Source organism: Lemur catta, chromosome 7 (genome assembly GCF_020740605.2).
Source record: "Lemur catta isolate mLemCat1 chromosome 7, mLemCat1.pri, whole genome shotgun sequence".
Lineage (NCBI taxonomy): Eukaryota > Metazoa > Chordata > Mammalia > Primates > Lemuridae > Lemur > Lemur catta.
The window spans coordinates 56829142-56843132 of NC_059134.1; the positions used below are offsets into that span (position 1 = coordinate 56829142).

A 13991-nucleotide genomic window follows, 5' to 3' on the forward strand; every position below is an offset into this window, starting at 1 on the left:
AAAAAGACTAAATTATATACTTTAAAATGGCAAATTATATGGTATATGAATTATATCTCAACAAATCTGTTTTTAAAGCTTTATTGCAATTTTATCTTCAGAACATAATCAAATAATTTAATTATAATTTAATTAAATTTAATTCTTATGTGGCTAAATTATAATGTAAATAAATAAATGAATAATCATAATGACAACTGCAGCTGTAGGGCCTTAACCCTAACATTAACTATTGCTAATCTGTCTATAAGGCTTCTGGGCCAGGCATGGTGTTTCAAACCTGTAATCCCAGAACTTTGGGAGGCCAAGGCAGTAGGATCACTTGAGGACAAGAGTTTGAGACCAGCCTAGGCAACATAGTGAGACCCTATATCTACAAAAGATTTAAAAATTAGCTGGGCGTGGTGGCACTCAGAAGGCTGAGGAAAGAGGATCCCTTGAGCCCAGGAGTTCAAGGCTGCAGTGAGCTATGATCGCACCACAGCACTCCAGCCTGGGCAACAGAGCAAGATGACTCTATTTTAAGAAAGAAAAAAAAAAAAAGCTTCTGGTGAATTTTTCTTTGAACATAATATATTAAAAATCAATATCACAGCCAGGCGCAGTGGCTCACGCCTGTAATCCTAGCACTCTGGGAGGCCAAGGCGGGCAGATTGCTTGAGCTCAGGAGTTCGAGACCAGCCTGAGCAAGAGTGAGACCCTGTCTCTACTAAAAATAGAAAGAAATTATATGGACAGCTAAAAATATATATAGAAAAATTAGCCAGCCATGGTGGCGCATGCCTATAGTCCCAGCTACTTGGGTGGCTGAGGCAGGGGGATTGCTTGAGCCCAGGAGTTTGAGGTTGCTGTGAGTTAGGCTGATGCCACGGCACTCTAGCCCGGGCAACAGAGTGAGACGCTGTCTCAAAAAAAAAAAAAGAAAAAGAAAAAAAAATCACTATCACTTTAAAAAATCAATTGTGTATCTATACATCAGCAATTAGTAGAAAATAAAACTTAAAGCTATTTACGATAGTATAAAACATCAAAGACAGAAATAAATTCAACAAATCATGGGGAAGATCCATATGTAACAACTATTTTATTACAATAATGTTATAAAAAAGATCTAACAAACAAAGGCATACACCATTTTATTGGGATAGAAGACTCTATGTTATAAAGATGTCTATTATCCCCAATTATATTTGATAAGTATATTCAATGCAGTTCTATAAAATTCTAGCAAGGTTTTCTTTTCTGTATAAAAATTCACATGAAAATGCAAAAGGACAATAACAACCAAGGTGATCTTGAAGAAAAACAACTACGCTAAAGAACTTTAATAGATATCAACACCTATTATAACATGGTAAAAATTTTTATTTTATTTTATTTTCTATTTTTTTAAATTTTTTTCTAGAGATGGGGTCTTGCTATGTTGCCCAGGCTGGTTTTGAACTTCTGGCCTCAAGCGATTAGGTAGAATACTGCCTAAACATTTGTTCCCTTGTAATATTCTGAAATTTTAAAAAGATATAAGAAACAAACGAATGAATCACTGATACATTCAACATGGGTAATATTTTTGAAAAATTATGTTGGGCGAAAAAAGTCAGATCCAAAAGAGAACTTTAAAAAAAATGAATCCATTTATACAAAGTTCAAGAACAGGCAAAAATAATCTATGGTGATAAAAGTCAGAATAGAGGTACCTACGGGACGATGTTGAATGGGAAGAGGTCCAAGGGAATCTGTGAAGTGATAAAATGTTCTATATACTGATTAGGGTAGGGGTAATAGATGTATACATACATAAACATTTATTGAGATGTACATTCAAAATATGTACAACTTTCTGTATCAACCAAATTTTTAAAAAATGGGCAAAAGACTTCAACAGGTACTTCATAAAAAAGTTGTATCTCAATCAGCATGAAACATGGTGCAAAAAATGGTGGTCAACTTCATTAGTCTTCAGGAAAATAAAAACTGAAACTAGGCTGGGCACAGTGGCTCACGCCTGTAATCCTAGTACTCTGGGAGGCCTAGGCGGGTGTATCCTTTGAGCTCAGGAGTTTGAGACCAGCCTGAGCAAGAGCGAGACTCTGTCTCTACTAAAAATAGAAAGAAATTACATGGACAGCTAAAAATATATATATAGAAAAAATGAGCTGGGCATGGTGGCACATGCCTGTAGTCCCAGCTACTCGGGAGGCTGAGGCAGGAGGATTGCTTGAGGCCAGGAGCTGGAGGTTGCTGTGAGCTAGGCTGACGCCACAGCACTCTAGCCCGGGCAACAGAGTGAGACTCTGTCTCAATCAATCAATCAGTAAATAAATAAATAAATAAATAAATAAATAAATAAATAAATAAATAAATAAATAAATAAATAAATAAAAACTGAAACTGCAAAAGGAAACTTTGACATACCCAACAGAAAGGCTAAAATAAAAAAGATAAAGTACCAAATGCTGACAGTGATGTAGGAGAAGAACATTACTGAATAGAGGGAGGTAAACCGGTACAACCATTCTAGAAAAATTTTGGACACAGTCTACTAAAGCTGAAGATATGTACACCTTGTGACTGTGTAATTGTACTCCTAGGTTTCTATCCAACTGAAATACATAAAAATCTTCAATAAGAAATGTACTACAACATTCATGGAAGCATTAACTATGATAGCCCCAAACTGGAAATTACTGAAACCAATGGTAAATAATTGAATTAATATTTATATTATGAAATACTATTTGGCATTAAGAACAATACAAAGGTAAGAATGAACAAAAGCCAGCACACAGAATGTACAAATATGATTCTATTTCTATAAAGGTCAAAATTCGGCAAGTCCTATCTTTGGCTTAGTAAGTCAAGGTAGTGGTTAGTCTGCCTGGAAATGAAGTGAATGGAAGGGAGCATGAGGAAGCTTCTGAGGTTTTGAAGCTTTGTTTCTTGATTGAGATTCTGCTTCCATGGGTGTGTTCATTTTGTGAAAATTCAAGCTGTACATATACAGATTCTCCTCAAATTAGCATGGGGTTACATCACAATAAATCCACCATAAATTGAAAATATCACTAAGTTGACAATGCAATTAATAGACCTAACATCATAGCTTACCCTAGCCTACCTTAAAGGTGTTCAGAACTTATATAAGCCTACAGTTGGGCAAAATCATGTAACACAAAGCCTATCTATCTATTTATTTATTTTTGAGACAGAAGTCTTGCTCTGTTGCCCTGACTAGGGTGCAGTGGCATCATCCCAGTTCACTGCAACCTCAAACTCCTGGGCTCAACTGGTCCTCCTGCCTCAGCCTCCCAAGTAGCTGGGACTACAGGCATGTGCCACCATGCCCAGCTAATTTTTTCTATTTTTGGTAGAGATGGGCTTCACTCATGGTCAGGCTGGTCTCAAATTCCTGACCTCAAGTGATCCTCCTGCCTCGGCCTCCCAGTGAAGTATGATCTACTGAATGCAGACTGCTTTCATACATTGTAAAGTTGAAAAATTTTAAGTCAAGCCATCATAAGTCAGGGACCATCTGTATATGGATTTGTACGCTTGTCTCTATGTACTGACTTTAAAATACTTAAAATATTTCTTTTAAATTAAAGAAAATTCTATCAGCATATAGTCATGTACCACATAACAGAGTTTTAGTCAACAATGGACCACATATACAACAATGGTCCCATAAGATTATGATACCATATTTTATTGTGCCTTTTCTATGTTTAGATACACAAATATCATACTTACCACTGTGTTACAACTAGAGTATTCAGTATAGTAACATGCTATACAGGTCTGTAGCCTAGGAGCATTAGGCTATACCATATAGAATAGGTGTATAGTAGGCTATACCATCTAGGTTTGTGAAAGTACACTCTATGATATTTGCATAAGATCACCTAACAATGTATTTCTCAGAACACATTCCTGTCATGAAGTGAGGTATGACTATATTTATACAGAAAAGACTATTTGAGCCTGTGAAGAAGAAGAAAGGAAAACTACTGAATGTGGAAATTAGGTTGTTTGGTGTTTCTACTCACCTTTGTCCTGTAATGCAATTTGTTGCTTATGCAGTAATGCCACCTCCCGTCCCAAAGCTTTCTTCTGTCTTTCCAGTTCATTTTGAAGCACCAAAATTTTTAATTGCAGACATTCACTTTGTTTTTTCTAAATAAATAAAATAACAGGTAAATCTATAAATATAAAAGTCATTACTGTAAATAATTATACATTCACAATGTTTCAAAATAAATAATGGTTTAGCATGTTAATACTCATCAAATCTATGGATCTTTTAACTTAATTATCAGTTGCCATCGTTTTACTGGAAAGAATATAAAAACAAGCAAAGAATAAGAGTAGAAATAAATCTTAAGTAATAACAACAGAAACTCTCATTCACTGCTGGTAGGAATTCAAAATGGTACAGACACTTTGGAAGATAGTCTAGCAGTTTCTTAAAAAGCTAAATATAGGCATACTATATTACATAAGAGCAATCACACTCTTACTTTTTGTTTTGTTTTTGTTTTATGAGACAGGGTCTCGCTCTGTCACCCAGGGTGTAGTGCAGTGGCATTATCATAGCTCACTGCCACATCTAACACGTGGGCTAAAGTGATCCTCCTGCCTCAGCCTCCTGAGTAGCTAGGACTATAGGTGTGTACCACCAAGCCCTCCCACTTTAAAATTTAGGTTTTTTTGTTTTTTGTAGAGATGAGGTCTTGCTATGTTGCCCAGGCTGGTCTCAAACACCTAGGCTCAAGCGATCCTCCTGCCTCAGCCCCTCAAAGTGCTGGGATTACACACAGGAGCCATTGCTCCTGCCCTACACATTCCTAGATATTAACCTGGATGAGTTGAAAACTTACGTCCACACAAAAACTGACACATGAATGTCTATAGAAACTTTATTCATAATTGCCAAGACTTGGAAGCAACCAAGATATACTGCAATAGGTCAACAGAGGAACAAACTGTGGTATATATACAATGAAGTATTATTCAGTGATAAAAAGAAATGTGCTATCAACCTATAAAAAATGCACATTGCTAAGTGGAAGAAGCCAGGGGGTAAAAACTACATACTATATGATTCCTACTGTATGACATTCTGGAAAAGATAAAACTATGGGGACAGTAAAAGGATCAATGGTTGCTAGGGGTTCAGGGGGGAGGAAGAAAGGGATGAACAGGTAGAGCACAGGGTATTTTTAGGGCAATGAAACTATTCTATACAATACTGTAATGGTGGATACATGACATAATGCATTTATCAAAACTCATTGAACTGTATAACACAAAGAGTAAATCCTAAGATAAACTAGAACTTTAGTTAATAATTATGTATTAATATTAATTCACCAATTATAATAAATGTGCCACATTAGTAAAAGATGTCAATAATAGAAAAAATTGGGGACAGGGACAGAGTGTACGGGAACTCTGTACTTTCTGCACAGCTTTTCTGTTAACCTAAAATTTCCTTAAAAAAGAAAGTTTATTTTCTAAAAAGTTATAGAACTGTATACCAAAGAAGTCAATTTTACTGAATGTTCATTTAATACAACAAAATCCTTGACACATTCTACCAGCAGAGATACAATTAAATTTGTTAAATAAGTTTGTTAACATCTTTCCATAAAAATATTTCCTACTTAAACCTCAATCAAACCATGGTTTAAACTTTCTTTACTCAGACTCCTTTTTACTCAAAATACTTTGCTTGAATTTGCCTACAGTACAGATCTGAAATCCTGCCCCCATAATGAATATAAATATATAAATATGTGCCTGAACATGTATGCACACACACAATTACTACACTACAAATGTATGTGCCCGTCTCTCCTGGTCTTTATCAAATAGTGTCAATAATATACTTTTCATGATTTTCGATGATATAAATCTTAACCAAATAGCAATACCTAGTGAATTGGCTATACCTAGTAAATTCTTGTCTCTTTTCTAACATATATAGTAGCTAACTAAAATTGTAATAAAAAATCCATTCATTAAATAAATTAAATAGGCTACCAAGATCTGGAATAAGCTGGTAGGAAAGGAAAAAGTATCTGGATCTGACTCACAGACAATGAGGAAGTCTGGGAACTCAGTGAGATGCATCATGGTATGGCCTTTTTGAAGCAATAGGCATTAAAAAATGATTTTTGGCAGTTGTGGTAAAAGTACATCACAGCAACGATTTTTCACCCAAAATGTTTTCCTACTCATCCCTGAAATACTGATTCTAAACAGATGGCATAATCATCTGTTAGAGACATTCAAGCCAAGAAAACAAGCAGAAAAGCTTATTTCCAATTGTTATATTTGGCTTGAAAAGTCTATATGAAATCTGCCTTTACAAGGAATGTTCCTAAACAGTTTTTCTGAACAAAGCAAATGCTTATAAAGAGTCTACTATGTGCTTCTACATGAATGAGAAATGGTCTCTGCTTTCTATAAATTTAGGTCCACTTAAGACAAATGCCATTTTGCCTTGCCAACCTGCTGTAAAAACAAAGAACAAAAGTCAATGAGGGCTGGGCACAGTGGTTCACGCCTGTAATCTCAGCACTTTGGGAGGCTGAGGTAGGAGGATCCCTTGAGGTCAGGAGTTCTAGACCAGCCTGGGCAACATAGTGAGACCCCATCTCTACAAAAAATTTAAAAAATTAGCCAGGTATGGTGGCATGCACCTGTAGTCCTAGCTACTTGGGAGGCTGAGGCAGGAGAATTATTCGAGCCCAGGAGATGGAGGCTGCAGCCACTGCACTCCAGCCTAGGTGACAAAGTGAGACCCTGTTTCTTAAAAATAAATCAAACAAAAAGTCAATGATGTTCTAAAATGCAGAAGCAATTCAAGTGTCCATCAACAGATGAACGGATAAGCAAATGTGGTATATACATACATAAGGTACAATATTATTCAGCCTTAAAAAGGAAGGAAATTCTGTAATATGGTATAACATGAGTGAACTTTGAGGACACTGTGCTAAGTGCAATAAGCCTGTCATAAAAAGGCTTATTATATACTGCATGATTCCACTTAAACAAGATTGTTAGAGTACAGTAGTCACAATCACAGACACAGAAGGTAGAATGGTGGTTATCAGGGCCTGGGAATAGTGGGGAATGGGGAGTTAGTGTTTAATGGGTATAAAGTTTCAGTTTTACAAGATGAAAAGAGTTTTGGAGATGGCTGGTGGTTATGGTTGTATGACATTATGAATGCATTAATACCACTGAATTGTACATTTAAAAATGAGATCACAGATCTTCCATGTATTTTACAATTTAAAAAACTGGGGAAAAAAAATCAATGAGGTTGCTTATCACGAAAGAAAAAGGAACCAAAAAAAATTGAGGTTTCCTTTAGCAATAAAATAGTGTGATCAAGAAGCCTACAGTGTTCTTACATCACTGAGGAAAAAAAAATAGGTAAAGTCTTAAGAAGCAATCTTTTCCCACAAAGAGCGAGGTGTTCAATTACCTCAACTTGATTTTCTCACAAAATATGTAAATTAAATGCCACCTGGGCAGAGAAAGAAAATAGAGGGGAAAAAAATCTAGTCTTCAGAGAACAGAGGGATATGCCTGGCTAGAGGATTAACCTGCTTTATTCCAAAAATACACTCAAATCAGGATATGTTTTCTAGAGTCTAAGAACTAAGGTGACAAGTTAATCTAAATTCTAAGCTAATACAGGAAGGCATGTATACAATGTTTGTATTATGGTCCGTGTATGGAAAATGGCCCATTTATAGAATATATCAAGTCATTCAAAACCACGATTGTTGGCTCTAATTTCTGATGAGTAAACAAACCCTGTCCATGTGGGATCTATTTCTGGTTCCTTTCTAGTGCATCAAAGATAAGTTGCTCAAATATCTTAATATCCCATAAGTATATTCTAATGGGTTTCTGCATTCTATTTATCTGCTTACTCCAAGCAAGTGTAGTTAATGTCACATATATAACTCCAATGGATCACTGTTAATTAAATTATAGTGTGTTTATATAACACTGTCCCTGAACTGAAAATTACACACACATTCATCACAGATACACACATTCCTACTAATGAGTCTTTACCAAAAAAATCATGAGAAATGCTAAATATTCATTTCAGAATGATAAACTAATCTATAAATAATATGTTACAGGTTGAGTATCCCAAATCCAAAAATCTGAAATCTTCTAATAGATCATTCTGGAGCTAAAAAGCCTCAGGTAAAAGTTCTGAAAGCATGGTCCCAGAAATCATGAGAGTTCCTGAGACCTTTTCAGAGTCTGTGAGATAAAAAACATTTTCATAATAATACTAAACTGTCATGCCCCCTTTTCATTCTCATTTTCTCATAATTGTAAAGTATACCAGAGTCTGTGAGATTTACAATATTTCAGCAGATTTACAATAAAAGCACATGTGAGAATCCAGTTATCTTTTATTAAGCTGGACATTGGCTCTTATTAAGCTTATGCCTAGTTTAATAGAGGTTAAATTCACAAAAGTTAAAAAAAAGCAACTCTAATTAAATTTTGTTTAGAAAAACATACTTATTTTTCATAAAAATGTATTATATGAACATGTAAAGAATTTATTATTGGTACTTTAAAGTGAATCAGGAAATTAAATATCAATAGATATAACCTAAATTCTTTGGAATTATCACAATTTTTAAGAGTGTAAAGGGATGCAAAAGATTTAGGATTATGAGAAAAAGAAAAAAAGAGTATAAAGGGGTCGAGATTAAAAAGTTTGAGAATCATTGCTTAGGGCATTATTTTATCTTTACTTATAGTAGTTTTCCCTTCAAAATTGGAAATAATTAACAATCTGAAAAAAGGTTTTTAAAAAAAATTTTTTTAAACCTGGTCAAATTTAGCAGTGGGGGGTTGTACACCAATTTTAGTGATACTAATGTTAATAAGTTCTGATAACCCACTACCATTAGATCAGCCTGAAAAAGGTTGTAGAACTATGGCAGTTGTCCTAAAGGTAATAAATTTGCTTTTAAATGTCATTTATAAGTTGTTTCTATTGCACTTACACCTAGTCAACCACTAAGAAAAGGAAAAGATTTCCTTATAAAATATTTCATCCAATCCATTAATTTCATAGACTTAGTGGCAATATCAGTCCTAAAATCCAGGACTAGCTAGGAAGATACAGCAAAAAATATATGATAATAAAATGTACAGGAGTTCTGCTTCTAGTATAAGAGAATAAGCACCTGGCAAGCTGGTCCTCCCATAAATAACAGCTATAGACTCTAGATAAAACTATTACTTGAGAGTTCTGGAGATTGACTAATGGTAGACATATATGGGAAGGGAGTCAGAAATTGGCATAAGCAACCAACATAGTGAATTTCCCCCTTTTCATGGCTAAAAACGTCAACAGAAAGCCAACTGTCTTTCAGGCCAGAAGAACCAGGTAAAGAGATCCAGTAATCCAGTTTTAGAATGGAGGAAGCCAGACAATGGGTGCCTTAAATTCTGTTTAAACTCAATCTAAGTCTCTGACTGAACCCTACACCACACACGCACGAGATAAACAGAAAGCAGCTTGTGCCTAAGGGTAAAAGAACCTAAACTAAAATCTGAGCCAATGTCCACTGCAGGCATGACAGTTTGAGCCTAACAAGGTTGCCTACCTGCTAAAACAAAAACATCAACATTCTTTGGAGCAAAGTAACAAAATCCAGAAATTCTCCCAAATTACATTCACAATATCCATGATACTATGCAATATTACCTAATATATGAAGAGTCAGGAAAATGTGACTCACTCTTCAACATACGCCAACCCCAAGATGATCCAGATGTTAGAATTACCAGACAAATATTTTAAAGCCACTCTTCTAAATATGCTAAGTGATGAAAAGTAAAATATTCTCATAATGAATAAAAAGATACGAAATCAGCAGAGAACTAGAAAATATTAAAACGATCCAGGAAACTTCTGCTTCTGGGCAAGATGGAGTAGGAAAAACACTACTGCCCAACAAATTTTACCAGGCTACCATAATCCTAATACCAAAATCTGACAAAATAATTTAAAACATTGTATCCCAATATATAATATTATAATAAACATAGGTATAAAAATCCTTAAATTATTACAAGATCAAATCCAGTAAGATACAAAAACAATTATATATTATAATCAATTTGGGTTTATTCCAAAAATGCAATGTTAAACATCTGAAACTAAATCAATGTAGTTCACCATATTAAGAGAATAAAGAAGATAATCAAATGATCATTTCCATAGATGTAGAAAAACCATTTGACAAAATTCAACATCCATTCATGATTAAAAAAACCCTCAGAAACTAGGAATAAGAGGGAACTTCCTAAAACCAATAAAGGGCATTGCTAACATTATATTTAATGGAGAAAGGATGAATTGTTTCTTCCTAAATCCAGGAACAAGGCAAAGATACCCATTCTTACCACTTCTTTCTACATTGTAGTAGATGTCTGAAATAAGATAGAAAAATTAAATAAAGGGCATAAAACTGTTCAAATTTACAGATATTATTTACATAGAAAATCCAAAAAAATCTACAAAATAACTAGTATAACTAATGCAGATAAAACAAGATTGCAATATACAAGATGAATAAATTAAAATTAATTATAGTTGTACACACTAGGAGCAAAAAACTGGGAAATGAAAATTCAAAAACAATTCCATTTGCAATAATGCCTTCCCTGCCCCAAATTCCCATAAAACATTTAGGAATAATTCTAACAAAAAAATGTCCAAAATCTCTACAGTGAAAGCTACAAGACATTATTGAGAGATCTGAAGAAAAATCTAAATAAAAGAGATATACACCACATCATGGATTGGAGGACTCAATATTGTTAAGATGGCAATTCTCCATAATTTTATCTACAAATCCTTATCAAAATTCCAGCAGGCTTTTTTAAAAATAGAAATTGACAAATTGATTCTAAAATTCACTTGGAAATACAAAGAACCTAGAAAAAACACAGGAATTTTAAAAAAGAACAAACTTGGAAGACGTACTCTATCTGGTTTTAAGACAACAAATCTACAATAATAACAGAGGTTGGTATTGGTGAAAGACAGTTATACACATATAGATCAGTGGAACAGAACAGAGAATCCAGAAATAGATGCACATGTATATGGTCAATTGACTCTAGGCAAATATGTCAAGGCAACTAAATGGGTAAAGGAAAGACTGTTCAATAAATGATGCTAAATCAACTGGATAGCCATACAAGGGAAAAGAAAAACTTTACCCTTACTTTACCTGGTAGAAAAAAATTAACTTGAAATGGATCATAGATCTAAACGTAAAGCCCAAAACTATAAAACTGCGAGAACAAAACATGGGAGAAAATTCCTGCATCCTAGGGTTAGGCAAAGATTTCTTATAAAAAACAAAAAAAGCTCTAAACATAAAATAAAATAAAATTTATTAGATTTCATCAAACTTAAAAGCTCTTTAGAAAACACCATCAAATACACAGAAAGTACCAGGCATGGTGCCTCATGCCTGTAATCCTAGCTCTTTGGGAGGCCGAGGCAGGAGGATCACTTGAGGCCAGGAGTTCAAGACTAATCTGAGTAACACAGCAAGATCCTGTCTCTACAAAAACAGAAAAATTAGCCAGGTGTGGTGGTGTGCACTTGTAGTCTCAGCTACTTGGGAGGCTGAGGCAGGAGGATCACTTGAGTGCAGGAGTTTGAGGTTACAATGAGCTATGATGATTCCACTGCACTCCAGTCTAGGTGAAGCAAGACTTTTCTTTTTTCTCAAAAAAAAAAAGGCAAGTCAGACGAAGAAAATATTCCCAATACATATACCAGAAAAAGGATTTGTATGCAGAAACACACACATACTCTTCAACCCCAAATAAGAAGACAAAAATGTTAACTAAAAATAAGAAAAGAAATCTGAAACTACTTTTTACATATATCAGGACTGAATAAATAAGTAAAACGAATTATAATGGGAGCCAAGTTTCCCACTCTCAGAAAAAGATAATACAAATAGGCAAAGTGAGGGGTAAGGCTACAATGAACCTTGTGGTATTAGAGTTGAAATCATTAGTATGAACTCACGTTTATTTTAATATATGTAGAGATAAACAGGTACATAGCTCTGTCCACTAAGAGGGCCTAGAAGTCACAACCAAGTAACAACAAGCACATCCAATGCCCAGAACTTGTTTCTAAATACCATTATTCAATGAAAGCCAACCAATGGCTGATTTTAGGGCTGGGACAGGGAAAAACAAGATGAGCCTGGACGATATAGTGCCAAAGGGTAAGAAAGTACTTTAAAAACAAACAAAAAAAGAGACAGAAGCACATCAAAAGGACACTAGAGCCAACTTGAAAGATCTCTCAATGGCCAAAGCCACAAGTCAAGCAAGAAAATAAATAATATAGCACTGGATTATAACCCAAAGTATAAAACAAATATGCTTAAGTCCATTCTGGTAAATAAATGATTAAATAAATAAATGGGGATAGGGTCAAATCTTCCTCACAAAGAATTCCAAATAATGTATATAGATACTCTCCTCTCCAGGAGGTAGAACTTAATTCCCTTCCTTTTGATTTTCGGCCGGACTTAGTAACTTGCCTTCAAAAAGTGTAGAAAGGGAACTTTATAGCCAAGAAACTTGGGAGATACTACCTTAACCAAATGATCAAGGTTAACATTAACATGATTAGTCATGTAGATTTAAAAAAGGAAAGACAGAGATCAGAGAAGACTAAGAAGACACAACGATTAAATCCAGTGCGGTAATCTGAACTGAACACTGAAACAAAAAAAAAGGCCTTAGAACCCTGCCTAATCAAGAGGGAAACATGAGACAAATCGTAATCAAGGAATATTCTATAAAATACCTAACCTGTCAAGGTCCCCAAAACTGTCAAGGTCATGAAAACAAGAAAAGCCTGAGAAATTTTCACAACCAAGAAGAGTCTAAGGAAGCACGACTATGAAATGTAGTATGGTTTCCTGGATAGGATTATGTAATAGAAAAGGGACATTAGGTAAAAGCTAAGGAAATCTGAATAAAGCATGAACTTTGGTAAACGATAATTTATCAATATAGGTTCATTAATTGTAACAAATGTACCATACCAAGGTAAGATGTTAATAATAGGAGAAATTGGGCATGGAGTATATAAGGTAAGCCCCTCTACTATCTTTGTGATAATTCTATCAATCTAAAACGGTTCTAAAATAAAAAGTTTATTCATTTAATAAAAGACATTAGTGGAAACACTGGTAAGACTCAAATAAAGTCCATAGCTAACGGTAATATATCAATGTTAACTTTTTGGTTTCAACCATGTACCACCATGTCAAATGTACCACGATTACGTAAGATGTTAACATTAGGGAAAACTGAATGAAAGGTATATGGGAACTCTCAAAATTATCTTTGTAAGTTTCCTATAATTCTAAAATAAAGAGCTTATTTTTTAAAGGGCAAAAATACTTGAACTGACATTTTTTAAAAGAAGCACATGTGATCAACAGGATATGAAACGTGCTCATTATAAAAATATAATTGGGAACCAAAACAAGAAAACACTACAGAAACATTACAATGGCTAAAATTAAAAAGACTGACCTCTTAAATGAAATGGACAAATCTTTGAAAGACACAAGTTACCAAAGCTCATTCAAGAAGTAGATACCTTGAATAACCCTGTAACTATTAAAGAAATTGAATTTCTAGTTCAAAATCTTCTCACTAAGAAAACTCCAGGCCAGATGTCTTCAATAGTAAATTCATCCAAACATTTAAGAAATAATTCCAATTCTACATATATTCTTCCAAAAAATAAAAAAGGAGGAAACACTTCCCCAAAGTGAGTTGAGACCAACATTATCCTGACAAAAAAACCAGGGCAAAGAGATTACAAGAAAACAAAACTACAGACCAATATTCCTTATGGGAGAAAAAAAAAAATA

At 34.4% G+C, this 13991-nt stretch overlaps 1 protein-coding gene across 3 annotated transcripts in view; it reads right to left on the reverse strand.

Moving 5' to 3' along the window:
- Positions 1 to 13991, reverse strand: part of UVRAG (UV radiation resistance associated) — a 278967-nt gene that overhangs the window by 130338 nt on the left and 134638 nt on the right. For all 3 annotated transcript variants that reach the window (XM_045555435.1, XM_045555436.1, XM_045555437.1), the window contains exon 8: positions 4047 to 4173. In XM_045555435.1, the coding sequence (XP_045411391.1) occupies positions 4047 to 4173 (127 nt within the window). The remainder of the gene's footprint in view (positions 1 to 4046; positions 4174 to 13991) is intronic.